Source organism: Centrocercus urophasianus, unplaced genomic scaffold, assembly GCF_019232065.1.
Source record: "Centrocercus urophasianus isolate 14NV4802_14NV808 unplaced genomic scaffold, USGS_Curo_1.0 seq_20, whole genome shotgun sequence".
NCBI classification, from domain to species: Eukaryota; Metazoa; Chordata; class Aves; order Galliformes; family Phasianidae; genus Centrocercus; species Centrocercus urophasianus.
Genome location: NW_024884756.1, coordinates 18,482,834 through 18,496,975, shown reverse-complemented (window position 1 = coordinate 18,496,975; position 14,142 = coordinate 18,482,834). Strand labels below are relative to the sequence as shown.

General features: G+C 42.5%; 1 protein-coding gene across 1 annotated transcript in view; it reads right to left on the bottom strand.

The window, feature by feature from the left end:
* LRP2 (LDL receptor related protein 2) overlaps window positions 1-9,879 on the bottom strand; it is a 109,379-nt gene extending 99,500 nt beyond the window's left edge. The window contains exon 1 of the mRNA XM_042822612.1: window positions 9,786-9,879. Coding sequence (XP_042678546.1) covers window positions 9,786-9,879 — 94 coding nt within the window. The remainder of the gene's footprint in view (window positions 1-9,785) is intronic.
* Between the last annotated feature and the right edge of the window lie 4,263 nt (window positions 9,880-14,142).

Here is a 14,142-nt window from a genome sequence, read left to right as displayed (position 1 = left end):
ATGGGGGGGGGGAGGAGCGGGGAAAGGCGGTGATAAGGAGGGGGAGAAGATAGCCAAATGAGAAAGACCTTCGAGAATAGGAAGTATTTACAGCTACACAGTGCAAGGAAAATGGAGAAGGAAAAAAAACAAGTGTTCAAACAATTTAAGAGAGAACATGTACAGCATATGCCATTGAGAAAATCTGACAGATGCAGTAGTAGATGATAAAATCACCTGCTCACGGAGCTGCTCCCATACTGAGAGCCTGCATTGTTTTTTAAATAAATTTTTCAACCAATGCGCTGTTTGTTCTCAAAATTAAACCTCACACTGAGATGGTGAGCTGCATTCCTTTCAGTCATGCTCTCCTGAAAGCTGATGAGTCACTACAGTATAAGGAATCTGCCTCAGTAATAGCCTTACAATCTGGCTTGTGACAATCAAATCATGTCATTTGTATTTTCTCTTACGCACTCTTGTTAAGACTGAAAATTGCTATGCAATATATAGCACTTCACCAAATCATAAACTTTACTAGGTATAATACTAGTATTATACCATAGGTTATTAAATGAAAAATGAAACTTGTCATTAGAAAAATGAACTATTTCCCCTTACAGATAATAAATACAGTAAGCATGCATATCAAAAGCTATTTTTTCTTTTCACCACAGAACCCATATTCCTAACAAAACTCTTCACAACTTAAGTAGTATCATCCCACCTATTCAGTCTCTTGAAAAAAAAAAAAGACATGTTAATCTGCATACCAAAGTTTCACAGGGTACCCAATCATCATTTTGAACCCAGAAAGTCATTGTGATTTGCTGAAGACTAAATATTTTCAGAAAATATTTTCAGAAAAACAGAAGAACTGAAATGTCTGTGCAGAATAGATATATCATATGCTACAAGCATGTAATGTGCACAGAAGTAATAATGCTGCTTACTGCTGTCAAGGACAACTACAGATATTGCTTCTGATGCACAAGCAATTGCTACATTTCTCCCTCATTCTGAAGTAATGCAATTTCAGCTAGCAACTAATAGTTACAGCTAGTCACTCCCTATCAGGCTTCTTGAAAAACAAATTCCTCGAGAAAAGAAGGACAATCTGAACTAGAGCAGTTACGTTGTCCAACATACTCTCACAGAATGCAATTTTATCTTAACAGACTTGAAAAACAGTAACAAGAATTAAATCATCATTTTAAATGTGTTTTTTTTCATAAAAATATTTTCACTGGAATAGTAATACTAATAATCATCTTAAAGTAGAAAGTCAAAATCCTTGAGTTCATCAAAAGCAGATAAATGCAGTAAATCTATCCTATCATATGTGATCATAAGTAACAGAAAAAGCATCGCTTCTCTCCCAAGTTTCACAGTGGTAGCAAAACACAGCACAGAATCACAGAACGGCTTGGGTTGGAAGGGACCTTGCAGCCCACCCAGTCCCCCCCCTGCTGCAGGCTGGTTGCCCCCACCCGCTCAGGCTGCCCACAGCCCCGTCCAACCTGTCCTTGAGCACCTTCAGGGATGGGGCACCCACAGCTCCTCTGGGCAGCTGTGCCAGGGCCTCACTGCCCACTGACTAACAAATTTCCTCCTAGTATTTAATCTAAATCACCCCTCTTTTAGTTTAAAGCCATTCCCCCTTGTCCTCTCACTACAGTCTTCTGAAGAAGGGCTCCTCTCCAGCTTTTCCACAGGCTCCCTGAAGGCACTGGGAGGACACTTTACGTCTGCCTGGAGCCTTCTATTCACCAGGCTGAACAATCCCAGCTCTCTCAGCCTTTCTTTATAGGAGAAGTGCTACAGCCCTCTGAGTTTGCATACACATTTGCAATCTTTAAATCATAATCCCTTCCTCATAGCAGTAGCTCCCATCAGTCTTTCCAAATACATGCTAGGAAGAGGGCCCCAACCATACCAGGTATATTGCTGGTCAAAAAGTCAGCATTCTATGAAGAACATACAATGGCTGAGATTTTCCCTTAGTGGGGCAATAACTCGGGGTGCCTCTCTCCCCCGCTCTGCTACCTCATGAAATTTCTTGGGATTTAAGTGACTTAAAGAGAATTCTCAACTCCATGAAAAAAGTTGAGTAGGCCAACAAGTTAGAAAGTCTACATATCTAAAAAGAGAGCTCTTTACTGTTAAAACATTCAGGAAACCATACAAGAAAAAGGGAAGAATGGTAGCTGTTATCTAGCAGGTAATAAGATCTTAGTATGCATAAAGTACTTTGGCAAGACCACAGCTTTCACTTCACTCTTAGTTATTACTTCACTGAATTTCACTATTTGTCTTCACTATTTGTCTTTTAGTTTTTCCTTAAATGAATTGAAGAGATGCCCAAATTTCTAAATGATTTTGAGTGCAGTTTTGGGTTTTTTTTTAATATTTGTACTATAAGATAATCATTTCAAAGTGCCACCTGCAGCTGGCTGGTTAAAAATTCAGAAGTGCAAGAATAATGAAGACTAATAATATCATTTCTGTATTTTCACTGTTAAATCGTCTTTTTTTTTTTTTTTTTTTTTCCAATTGTCTGCAATTACAATACAAATCTCATGAAACACCACCACTTCTACTGCACTTGCCAAAGAAGCCCGGCTGCCATTGCTGCATCCTTTGCTCAGGCAAAGCTCCCAGCGAGGCAGATGGCGAGCCGGCCCCAGCAAGGCGACAGCATGATTGAGCTATGTCTGAGACTAGTCAGATCTCCCTCTTGGTTCAGCCAACTGCTATTTGTCAAGCTCAGATTATTAACTAAGTAGGCTCAGTTTAATTACACTACTAAATATCTTTCACATACTGCAGAGGTAACAAAAGGAATTTTAGTACTTGAGTACATTAACAGAACATTAGAGACTAAAATTCACTTCTGGTGAGAGTCATCAGGCTTTAAAGTGCATTCTGTGGCTGAATTCATTCATACACAGAAGAGAAAAACTGCAAAGCTAACAGAACAGCTCTTGTACAGGTATGGAAGACACCACAAACTGTCGCTAGTTTCAGACACTAACTACAGTTCATTCGTTTCAAGTGAAATGGTTTAAAACCTGCTATATCTCTCAGTAGTAAAAATCAGGTTTATTCATTCAGCCAGAAGACCAATAAAATTGCTGCAGCATTCCAAGCGCTTGGTTATTGTCCAACTCATTTACTGTACTGCAGGTTTAGAACAGCCCTACAATCTTGCTCAAAAGTGAACACGTGAGCAGTCCCATTCAAGTCAAGCCATCTGTTTACACCAGACAACTTTTCAAAAGAGTTTCCAGCAATGCTAACCATTACAGCCCTGATGGGACCATTCTTCTAACTAGCATGCTAGCCAACCATTTCCTAAATTTCCTTACAGTAGCATTAAGCAGTGATTGCATGGCCAACTGAGCCAACCCACTGACTCACTACCATAGACAAAGGGTCTCTTTTTTCCCCTTTCCAAAACCACTCCTTCTCCCACTTAATGCTGAGGTTCACTTGCTTTTCCAGCCTCTAGTGACTACCAGACCTTTCTCTGCATTGTCCTAATTCACTAAGCCATCAAGAAAGTACTCAATTCATCAGACTTGCTTTAGTTTTCCACCAGATTCGTACATGAAAGTCACTCACTGAGAGGTCTGATAGAAGCACTAACATAAAGTAAGCAGGAACACAGGCAGTAACACGGGAACATGTCATTGCAAGAGGGAGAAGAACAGTCCCCTGCTCCCAGTAGCAGTAGCTGCTAAATTGGCTTATCAGCTCTGTAAAAAATACCCTTAGGTGACATGGTATGAGAGGGCCTAGATACCCCAAAGCGGGGCCATCCCGACACTGGTGATAGATGTGAAGTTCGCAGCCAACTTCCTGCTTCTGGACAGGCCTGTGGAGGATTACTTATCCATGCAGGCACTTCAATTCTGCCAATGCTATACTCCTTCAAACTAAACTAAACCAAATCAAACCCCCTGGCATGCATATCTGAGTGGTTTCCAAAGATGAAACCCATCACCTAGATTGTAAATGTGAATATGGAAATTCCTGGGATATCTTAAGTACTACATGTCTTTGTTTTTAGTAAAGATGCCACAGAACTTAACTAAAAACCCCCATCCCTCACCTTGATCTACCAAAGCGTGAGCCTGCAGTCATCAGCCACAGAAGTCCCTGTTGTAGTGGACTCTTTCTTGGACTCCACACAACAGGATGTGGCAACATGACCTGCTTGCATAAAAAAGTAATTGGACAAACACAGTGCTGATTTACAGTGTCTTCTGCTGAAGATCTGACTTCTTGAGTGCAAAACAAAGGCAATTTATTCATATTAAAAGCTTAAAATATAACAGGGCATAAAGGAAGAACAATTTCAGTTAACTCTTTTATGCCATTTTATTAATCCCCAGCCAACTCTGTAACAGTGATCCTTAGATCTCTAATCCACTTCAAGCATTGCAAAACAAAGAAAACATTAAAAGGCTCAAAACCAACAGTAAAAGCTTATAGAACCCGCTAGAGGCAACCCATTCCATTAAAAAATTTCTATGCTTACTCATTACACTTAATTTTCTTCAACTGTTCTAAAAATGTGCTGAGTTCAGGGAACACACACACAGACACACAAAAAAAAAGAACAACAGTTAATAGAACATTAGCATAAGAAAGTAAACTTTAAAGTGGATCTCAAGCAATAATAAGCTATTAAAAGAGATGTTTACTCTCCACCAAATCCTATTTTCCATCTCGAAGATCAGTACAACTCAGGGGTATTTTCCTTGAAATCAAAGAAGCTGCACTGGCTTGACTGAGAAGAGCCCTTACTTTTTCTTAATCTATAACACTTAAAGATATTTTATGAACAAAGTACAGTTATTGAATTATATGCAGAAGCACTTCAAAGTAATTTGAAAAGAAGTTGACTTTTATTTGCCACACTCAGCGTAAACTATTAGAACACACCAACAAATTATCTGATTATCATAGCTAATTAACCACAGTGACCTAATCTAGCATAAAAGCATCAACTGCTCTTTATTTACATGTCAATCTGTAGATCATTAATTAGAAGAGACCTTTAATGTTTTTCCATCAATGACACCTTCACATCCAAAATGCTATGTGACTTTCCTACTTATTAAACAAAGCTTTAAAATAGGAGAAACAAACACTCTTAAAAAATGTGATCACACAGGAAGATTCAAAGTGCCATGGTATCTGCCCATCCAAAATGTTTTCACAAGGTCTCAGAACAAACTTTGTAGAAAGACAGAATTGGCATTTAACCCAATACCCCCAACTGCTATAATGTCCGATCAGTGCGTAATTAAGAATATGAGTATTAAGCGAGAAAAGCCTTGACAAATGAACCCCCAGTTTACATAGTAAATACTGAGAAGTTAAAAGCAAACATCACTGTACTTCAATATGACAATAATCTAACACTGCAAGATGGCAAGCGGAAAAAGCTCCAAAAACTCTTACTGATTTCATATCAATCCAGGAAGCCCAAAAAGGAAATTAATAGGCTTTAATGAAATTGCATTCTACCTTTCCCCCAAATGAATCTTTGCTGATTTCCTGCAAAACACATGGAAAGTAAATCTGGATTAAAGTGGGATTTCATTGCTCAAATTTCCAATCAGCTCAATATATGAAAGAAGATTTTGGTTTGTCTTACAGGGAAATTGAAGCAACACAAGCATCATACATTTATCTTAGCTAAAATCTCCTTAGATGCTCTGCCTCTATGCCTAGACTTCTGTAGCTTGATCATTTACTGCAACTCTAGCATTTGGCATAGAACCTAAGTCTAACAATCTAACCAGGTGTCAGCCTATTACTGCCTTCAATTTTTAACTAAAATTTTGGGGGTCGTCCCATTCTTCACTTTAGCTGATTACTTAGCAAATTCCTGCTATGCTTTGCTGAACAGTATACAGAAAGAGTAAATTATTAAGAAAAGTCAAGATATGTATTAAAAGAAGGCTACTTATTAAAAAGCGCCTTTAAAAAAAAAAAAAAAAAAAAAGACTGTCAGAGCACAGAACTACAACTCATTAATTAACATGCCAGAAGATTACAATGTGTTTTATCAAGATACACATTCAAATTTTCAGCCCTCAGGAAAAAGTAAGTTCAGAACTAGTCAGACACCAAGCTTTGCTCCTGATGTTTTCCAAGTGCATCACCAAGAGAAACCAAAAAAATAACCCAAGTGCAGAATATGAAGAATGCTGCAACCCAGAGATCATTTACAATACCTGTTAAACTGTATATAAGGTTTGCACTGGCATAGTCATTTTCTTTGCCATCCTTTCTTCCTCCTCATTACTCCCAAATTCCTAGTCCCTGAGGAAAGCCTCATTCAAGGTCTTTTAACAGTGAGCCTGGGCAGCGACATAATCTCACAGACAAGCTGTTCTGCCACAGAAACATACACTGTGCCATACAACGGTGTACCAGCACTGGCTCTGGCCTGTCGCCTACAGCAGTGTCATTATACATCATCTTACAGACATCAAACAGATTTGAATCAAGATAGTGTCTGTAAACACACTGAATTATTAATCTGGAGATTGAATTCTTACAATACTTGATGGAAAAGCGTGTTTCTTCAAGCTATTCTTCTCCCTGCTTGGATTTACCATACATGTTCTAAGCATCACTGGCCTCACTTCATGCAACCATTCTTTGTGATTGATATAACACCATACAGATTTGGTCTTAAAACAGGTCTTCATTCCCATAGACAAATGAAGATCTTTTAACAGAACAAATTTTAAGACTGAGTTGTATTTAAACCAACAATTTCGCATTGGAGATTTAAGATGTAAATCAAATGTGATGCACAAACTTCATGTAATGGCAAAGCTGTGCAAATCACATCTTGACAAGATGCCTAGGTAACTGGTTTTCCTTGGGAAAAAAAAAAAAAAGCTTTTAAAAAATTATATTCTGGACTTGATTACAACAGTAACTTTTTAAAATGACAGGAAACTATGAATTATTGAAAAAAAAAAAAAAGGAGGAAAAATACATCTTGAAAGTCAACCTAGCTGCGATCTTCTGGGCTCTTAGCTCAATATAGAATGCAAAAAATTAAAAAACTAGCATGTATGTAATAAGAAAGACCACCAATAGGAACGCTTAGGTTTCCAGCTACATTTCCAAGAATTTGTAAGTTTACACTAAAACTATGATCACCTGCCTGGTTAAGAAATCATTTATTTCATATAATTCACAGCAGCGTGAATCTGCCCTCCACACGAGGAGTGCTGAAGAAATAAAAAGATCCATCAGAAGCAGAGAAGAGGGAGTGCTGAATAGCAAACTCCAATTCAGATGTTGTAAACTACTTAGTACAGTGAAGGTCCGGCCTTAAAAAGCAACTTAGTACTTTGCAATAAATTACAGCAAAGCCAAAGCTTCCGTGCAAGTGCAATATGTGTAGTTCTGAAAAACAGAAGGATGGTAATGTTTTACAACATGCACTAATTTAAGAGCATTGATTAGAAGAAACAGCACTAAAGTTTAAATATTTAATTATTTACATCATCTGTATTGAAATAGTTCATCAAGACCTAAGGTACACTAAAAAAAAAGAAAAGGAAGTTTAATTAAATTAAAGACACATGGGCTCCAGAGATAATAAATATAGTAAGTTTAGAAATAATGTTCTTAATATTTTAGATTTAGTGAGAAGGGTTCTTTTTTTATAAAGAAAAACCGTTTTTTATGAATGATTTCTATGTGATTTTCACATATATGAATGATGTTATAAAGAAACAAACAGCTCCACTGGCCCCAAACCATTAGAAACAAAAAAATCTCTAACCACTTTCAGGTACTAAATCCTTCCCTCAACAGAAGTCCAGCAGGCCTTCCACACTAGATAAGGTGAGGCCAATAACAGACAGTACATGGAGCACTGCATGAACATACAGACCTGGTATGCTTTGCAGAAAGATTAAAGAACTCATTGTTTGCCTGAGAAGTTGCCCTAGTGAGCTCATGTGCCCTCTGCAAAGCTGCTGAGAGTGCAACAACCATCCTGCGTCTGTGACTATGAGCATGATGGCCTTCCAAATTCCTCAAAACAAACATTAACATCAGTCCCATGACCCTCCTTCTTGGAGTTAGTCCGTTAGTTTTTCAGATTCCAGCTGCAACATTTGCTACCTTAGGGGCAACGAGGCCTAAAGAGGCCTACAGAAGCAGGCACTGCATGACAAGGAATAGAAGGGGAGGTATTTTTATTCAGCTTTTAAGTGCTATGTTGAGGTCTAGTAAATCCAGAATTAAACTAACAGGGAGAACTGTGATATTATCATCTGAGGAAGTGCACAGGTGAAGCTCATTCTAGAAACATCCAGCACATACTGGGAACACTCAGATATTGCTAATCTCAAGCCTTCCTTGAGAAGAGGATTAGGCATGATAACATGATTTTCCCCAATTTCTTTTTAAGCCTCAGTTTGGTTTCAAAATTCACCTAATTTTATTGTATTTTTTTTTAAATCAGAGTCTGACATCTCAGGATTCAAGGAGCTCAGTTTAAGGATATCAAATACTTTACAAGAACAATCACCATGCGGCCAGGATTGTCACCCAGACGTTTTATTAAGATCACTTACGCTTCAACTAATACTAGACAGCCTCATTGATGCAGTTATTTACTTCCTTAGCAGGCACTGCGGGGAGGAATCAGGAATACTCTGTTTCTACTGCGAGCAGATTCATGTTCCAGAGCCTGCACTCCTCTCCCATCACACCTTTTGCAGGGCACGTCCCAAACAGCTAAAAGTGGCCAAGCAAGAAAACACACTTTGAGGTCAGCACCGCAGCTCCCATTTGCACGCAGCGTGCAGTAGCACAAGGGATTAGCTGGCCTCCCAGTGTGACCTCCCTGCCAGGGCCTTTGCAGGGCTCCTGCTGCACATTAGCCATCTCCTCTTTCTCCACTTCTAAGAGGGAACTGCTAGCAGCAGTTGCTGCATAATTACTTGCTTGATTCTGTCTAAGGAGCTTAAGCTAAGAGTTGAGCAAGGCAAGAAGATTAACCATTTGGGCGCACACGCAGCGCACCAACACGCACGGCCGGCGGCTCTAGGCCCCACAGCCGGGCCCAGGGGCAAGCTGCGGCCCCTCACCCCGCCGCAGCCGGGGGAGCGCATCCGTCCCGGTCCCGCCAGCACCGAGCGCCGGCCCGCGCCCAGTCACATGCTGCCGGTCGCCTAGCAACGGCAAAGCCCAGCCACGGCGGTCCGCCGCGAGCTGTGACCGGCACCGGCGGGGCCGCCCCCCGCGAGGAGCTGCAAGGAGCTGCCGCCTCTGGCTACGTTCGGGACCCGCTACCCGCCGACGACACCGGCACTCGGCACAGCTCCGGCAGGCGCTCCCGGGCACGGGACGCTGTGCCGCAGAACGCGCTTCGCTGGTGAGAAGGGAGCAGGGACCGTGAGGAACAAGGCTCTGCGAGGTTCTGTCGGGCTTCATCTCGCCCGGAGCCAGAACGGGTGCCCGGGCACGCGAAGGGCAGACCGCAGTGCTGCACGGCCGAAGCGGCCCCTCCGCGCCCAGCAGCGCGAGAAAAGTTTGTACAAAGCAGAAAAGCCATCCCTGGATAACTACTTAGTACCAAGATAAGGGAAAGCGAAGAGCTGATGGGGGTTGCAGGCTCTTTTAAGGCAGAATGAACTCCCAACACACGGCCCTGGGGACGGCCAGCTCCCTGCTAACCCGCACCGGCTCCGCTGCCCTGGCGGCCGGCGCTGGGCTCTCCTCGCAGCCTCTCGGGCAACGGGAGCAGCGCTTACCTTGGCAACTGCCTTGCAGGATGCACGCAGCGAGCAACAGCAGCACTCTGCAGGCAGTTGCTGCTTGTCTATCCGTCTGCTGCCGAGCTCCCATCTGGGCTGGGATGCTCCAGCTCCCTCCGGGCCGGCTGCTCTGCTTCGGATGCCGCTCCGCACAGAGAACTCGGGATCTTTTTCCTATCCCGCTAGTTACAGAAGAAAGGCGCGCTCCCCTGTTGAGACATCGCGTTCTCTATAAACTCCCACCCTCCAGACATTGCATAAAGCTCTTTATACCCCGCGGCCCCGGAACTAGCATGAGAGAATGAGGCGCGGAGCGGGCCCTGTGGCCGCACTGCCCGCCCCTCCCTCCGCGGGGCAGCGGGCGCCGTGTCCCAGCTCGCAGCGCTGCGCGCTGGGGCAGAGCGGGGCACCGTCCGTCTGCAAGCGGTAAGTGTCCCTGCTTTTAGCGTCCCAACGACACGCTCCGAACGAGGGAAGTGTATCCGACAACTTGGAAATACCCAGTTAGCAAACGCAAGGGATAAAGCTTATAAATTTGGTCATTACCATTCCTCACATTAGTATTGCAAAAGGAAAAGCATAAATAGTATTACTTCTTTCTTAGGAGATATAATCAGGTTGGTAAAGCACTTTGGCTAAGAATGCTGAAAACACCAGCTGGGCACTTTCCTCTGGTTCTACCTACAGCACAGGTGAGGCACCTGCTTGTGTTTTATCACTGCTGTTGCAGGAATCACATACCTACAAATGAAGCTGGAGCAGTACAGAGGAGCACAGGGAAAGATACCGATAGCCAGGTGCTTCAGGACAAAACGTGGGCCTGGGAAAAGGGCACGCACTTGGGATGCTTTCTGCACAAGTTCAAAAATGTTATAGATAAACTAAGTGAAGTTGAATTACTTTGTTTGGCACTCATCAGGAGTAGGCTTCAGTATAGAAAATTGAGATATGCCAAGCTGCTCCTTTCTGTGCGTGTTCACACAGACCTGTGTGTGAAAAAGAGACTGCTGTGCATACGCACAGTGGGAAGGAGATGGGTCCGTTTGTCCTGCAGGAAATTTGGGCAGATGAACTCTAATGACACCACCCTTAGAAAGTCTCTATATCGCTTGTTTGTTTCACATCGCACTCATTACAATGGGTGCTTGATAGCAACAGAATTTAAAGTGATTTTGAAAAGTGGTATTTAAAACCAAACACCTCTTTTTGATTGTAATTTCAGGTTGGGGTGGGGAGACCTGCATTACACTTGCAGGAGTTTTAAAGGAACGTGTTGTTGTTTACTGGCAGACTGAGATTTTCCCCTAGGTCCCGCAGGACGCTAATCCTCCTAACTCTTTCCTAAGGTTTTCTATCTATCGGGCTAGAAAAGGAAACGGGGCGGTGGGGGGGGGGAGAGAGGAGGGGAGAAGATGTGGAGTGTGGGCTTTTGCGAGGTTGTGATTTATGCAGGTTCGGGGCTGTTTGGTGTAGTGGTACGACACAGCACCGGGGTCAAGCCACAAGAAACACAGGGGGCAGATCAGAATATTCAATTAGCTTCCTGGCACCTCTGAATCACAAAGAGAGGATAAGATCTCTCCATCACAAGATCCAGAGCTGCCGGGGGAGGGGACCTGCCCTCTTCAAATCTCCCTGCTCCCTCCCACCCGCTCTCCTTTCACCGTAGGAGAACGGCGCTTGAAACATTCCTTTCTGCACGGAAGGACTTTTCCTATTGTTGTTTTCTTTGTGTTTCAGTGTTGCCAACTTACTGGAATTCTTGTCGTGGTTTCACAGCAAGGCTCAGGCTGACCAAACGGAACCAGCTGCGTTTGTGTATGGGGCCGCCGCCGCTTTAATCCCCCAACAACGCCGATGGGGAGGGACGGAAGGGATCCTCGAAGGGGCACGGGCAGATCCGCTCAGTACAGATGGGTACCTGAAAAGCCAATACACCAACACTGTTTTTAATTAGAAGGGGAATGATTTAAAGCTGCTCACACCCCAGCAATGCGCAGACAGGGCCTGAGAGCTGCAACCCTAGACTGTGAGCTATGTGCACCCTTGGTCACTGCTTCTTTGGCTGGCCTGGATGCAAGGTTTGGGAAGCACCTGTTTCATACAGCTGGCACACTGAAAGCACAATCCTGCCTCCATTGGCTTTACCATTTCCCAGAGGGCTGAGGGAAATAACTAGTCTCAAACAGGAATGAATGGAGACACCACAAACAGGGCAAGGGCAAGCCCTATTTTGAGCTCCTGGGTCTGCCTTCCTTACCATTATTCCTAGCACTCAAACAGAAATTACCCAGTTACTTTGCTGAAGAAGAATGAGTCACTAAGGAGCTAGTGCAAGATCATGCTGTTTCCAGTTTACTTAAAAAAACATTTTCTCTTCTCACTTAACCTAATCACTCAACAAAGGGACACTATTCTGCTGGACACCATCAAGCAGCACTTCAGCAGAGCTGAGCTACAAGATGAAACACTCCCAGGCTTTCCTGTAACTACATCCAAAACTGTACCAATACAGTGCAGCTCTCCCTCTTAGCTTCCTGTTGACTGTCAGTTGAACACTTTCTGACTGAGCTAGATCTAGGGTTTCTTAATGCATTATTTGAGATTTAAGATGCGTATTACATCTGTTACAAATTCGAAATATAGTTTGGGACACGCTTGTTTGCCTAGTTTGTGCTGTAAGCAAGCAATTGAAAAAGCTCTTAACATTATAATTTAGAGCAAACAGTCATGTTGCTTACACATGAAAGGTGCATGCTAAGCACTTGAAGTTAAAAATTGAAAGGCCTGATTTCTGACCAAAGTTCAGTTCTAATTTGCAGTATCCAAGCTCATCCAGTTCTTAACAAATAGACAAAAACACCAGGGTTGATGTATGACTAGATAAAGACACAAAGCTGATGGTTAAAGGAGGAGGGGAGAGATCCACTCAAAGCAGCAGCAGCAGGTCAGACAAATTTCTTGTCTATTCTGAACTTCTCAGGACAGTTTACAGAGGCTCAGGATCTGCCTTGTGTATTATCCAGTGCTTTACTGGGTAATGTAATTGTCACTGGCATTTGGTAATCCTGTAGCCAATTTGTCCTTGAATAAACCTAAGTTTTTCCAAATAGAAAACTTATGTCACTAACAGTGTTTTGAATTTCACATACAAGTTTCATCATGAAATCACATGCCTTTAGTATGATAAGCTACTTCATTATTTTTGTTTAATTATACTAAAGCAAGGCTACCTGTGGCCATGCTAAGAATAAGATGAAAAATCATACAAATCTAAACTAAAAATGACTTGATCTCTACCCAGTGATAGCGTAACAACCCAACAGCAGCAAGTTCATTGTTCAGATTTCATCCATCTTTGCTGCTTTATAATGTGAAGTGTCACACTTATTTTACACAACAGCAGAAAACAGCCCTTGTATTTACCTAGTTTCTGATATCAGCTACATCACATTTCACAATACCTAAAATAATGGCACTTACTTGCCTGGGAGGTATTTTTCTCAAAACTTTTAAAAAAAGGCAAAACTAAACCATCTACGTTTGAAATAATAAAAAGAGGGCCTTACTTGACATTGCTCTCAAGCATCTAATGCATATTCATCACTAAAGCACAGAATTTCCAGAAGACAAACACACTGGATCAAAGGTGGATATACAGTCCACATGAACACAAAAAACATTCAACCCAGGAGCTGTGAATCAGGCCAGAACAGAACCCATTAAGTCAGGACAGCTCAGTGCAGCCAGTGCTGTGAAGTTCTCAAGGTCTCCTGGTTAGTAACACATTACAACTCTTCTTTCAATCTGGAATTATTCTCCCTGGAACAGAAAGAAGCTCATGGAAACTGCACCTTTCTGAAAACTGCCACTGAACAAGTGAGACTTGCAAAGACATTCACAACATCAAGAACCAAACAGCCCTGTTTGCTGTTGGCTTTTTGTTTGTTTTGTGGGTTTTTTTGTTTTGTTTTTGTTTTGCAGCATTGGGCCCGTGAAGGATTTTAACAGTAACAGTATAGAGATGAGGGGGTTTCTTTACCTGAAATGTGGAAGAAAACAGAGAAAGATTAAATACTCCCAATCCTGTCCTTCCTCCCTCCTCCCCCCCTCAGCTGGCACTGTTTGGTTCCAACTGCAAGTCCCTGAGCCCTGGAGACTGTCACAAAACAAGGATAGGCATGCGCTCCCCCTGGTTTAGCTCTAGTTATCAAAGCTCCTGGTACCTGCCTTATTGCAAGCAGGCTTCTTTGGCACTTCGTCTCTAAGGAATGGAAGTCCTTACTTTTGCTCAGGTTCACTGACCATTCAGCAACATCTCTGCCCTGCAAAGAAGCAACACACAGAATTTGTT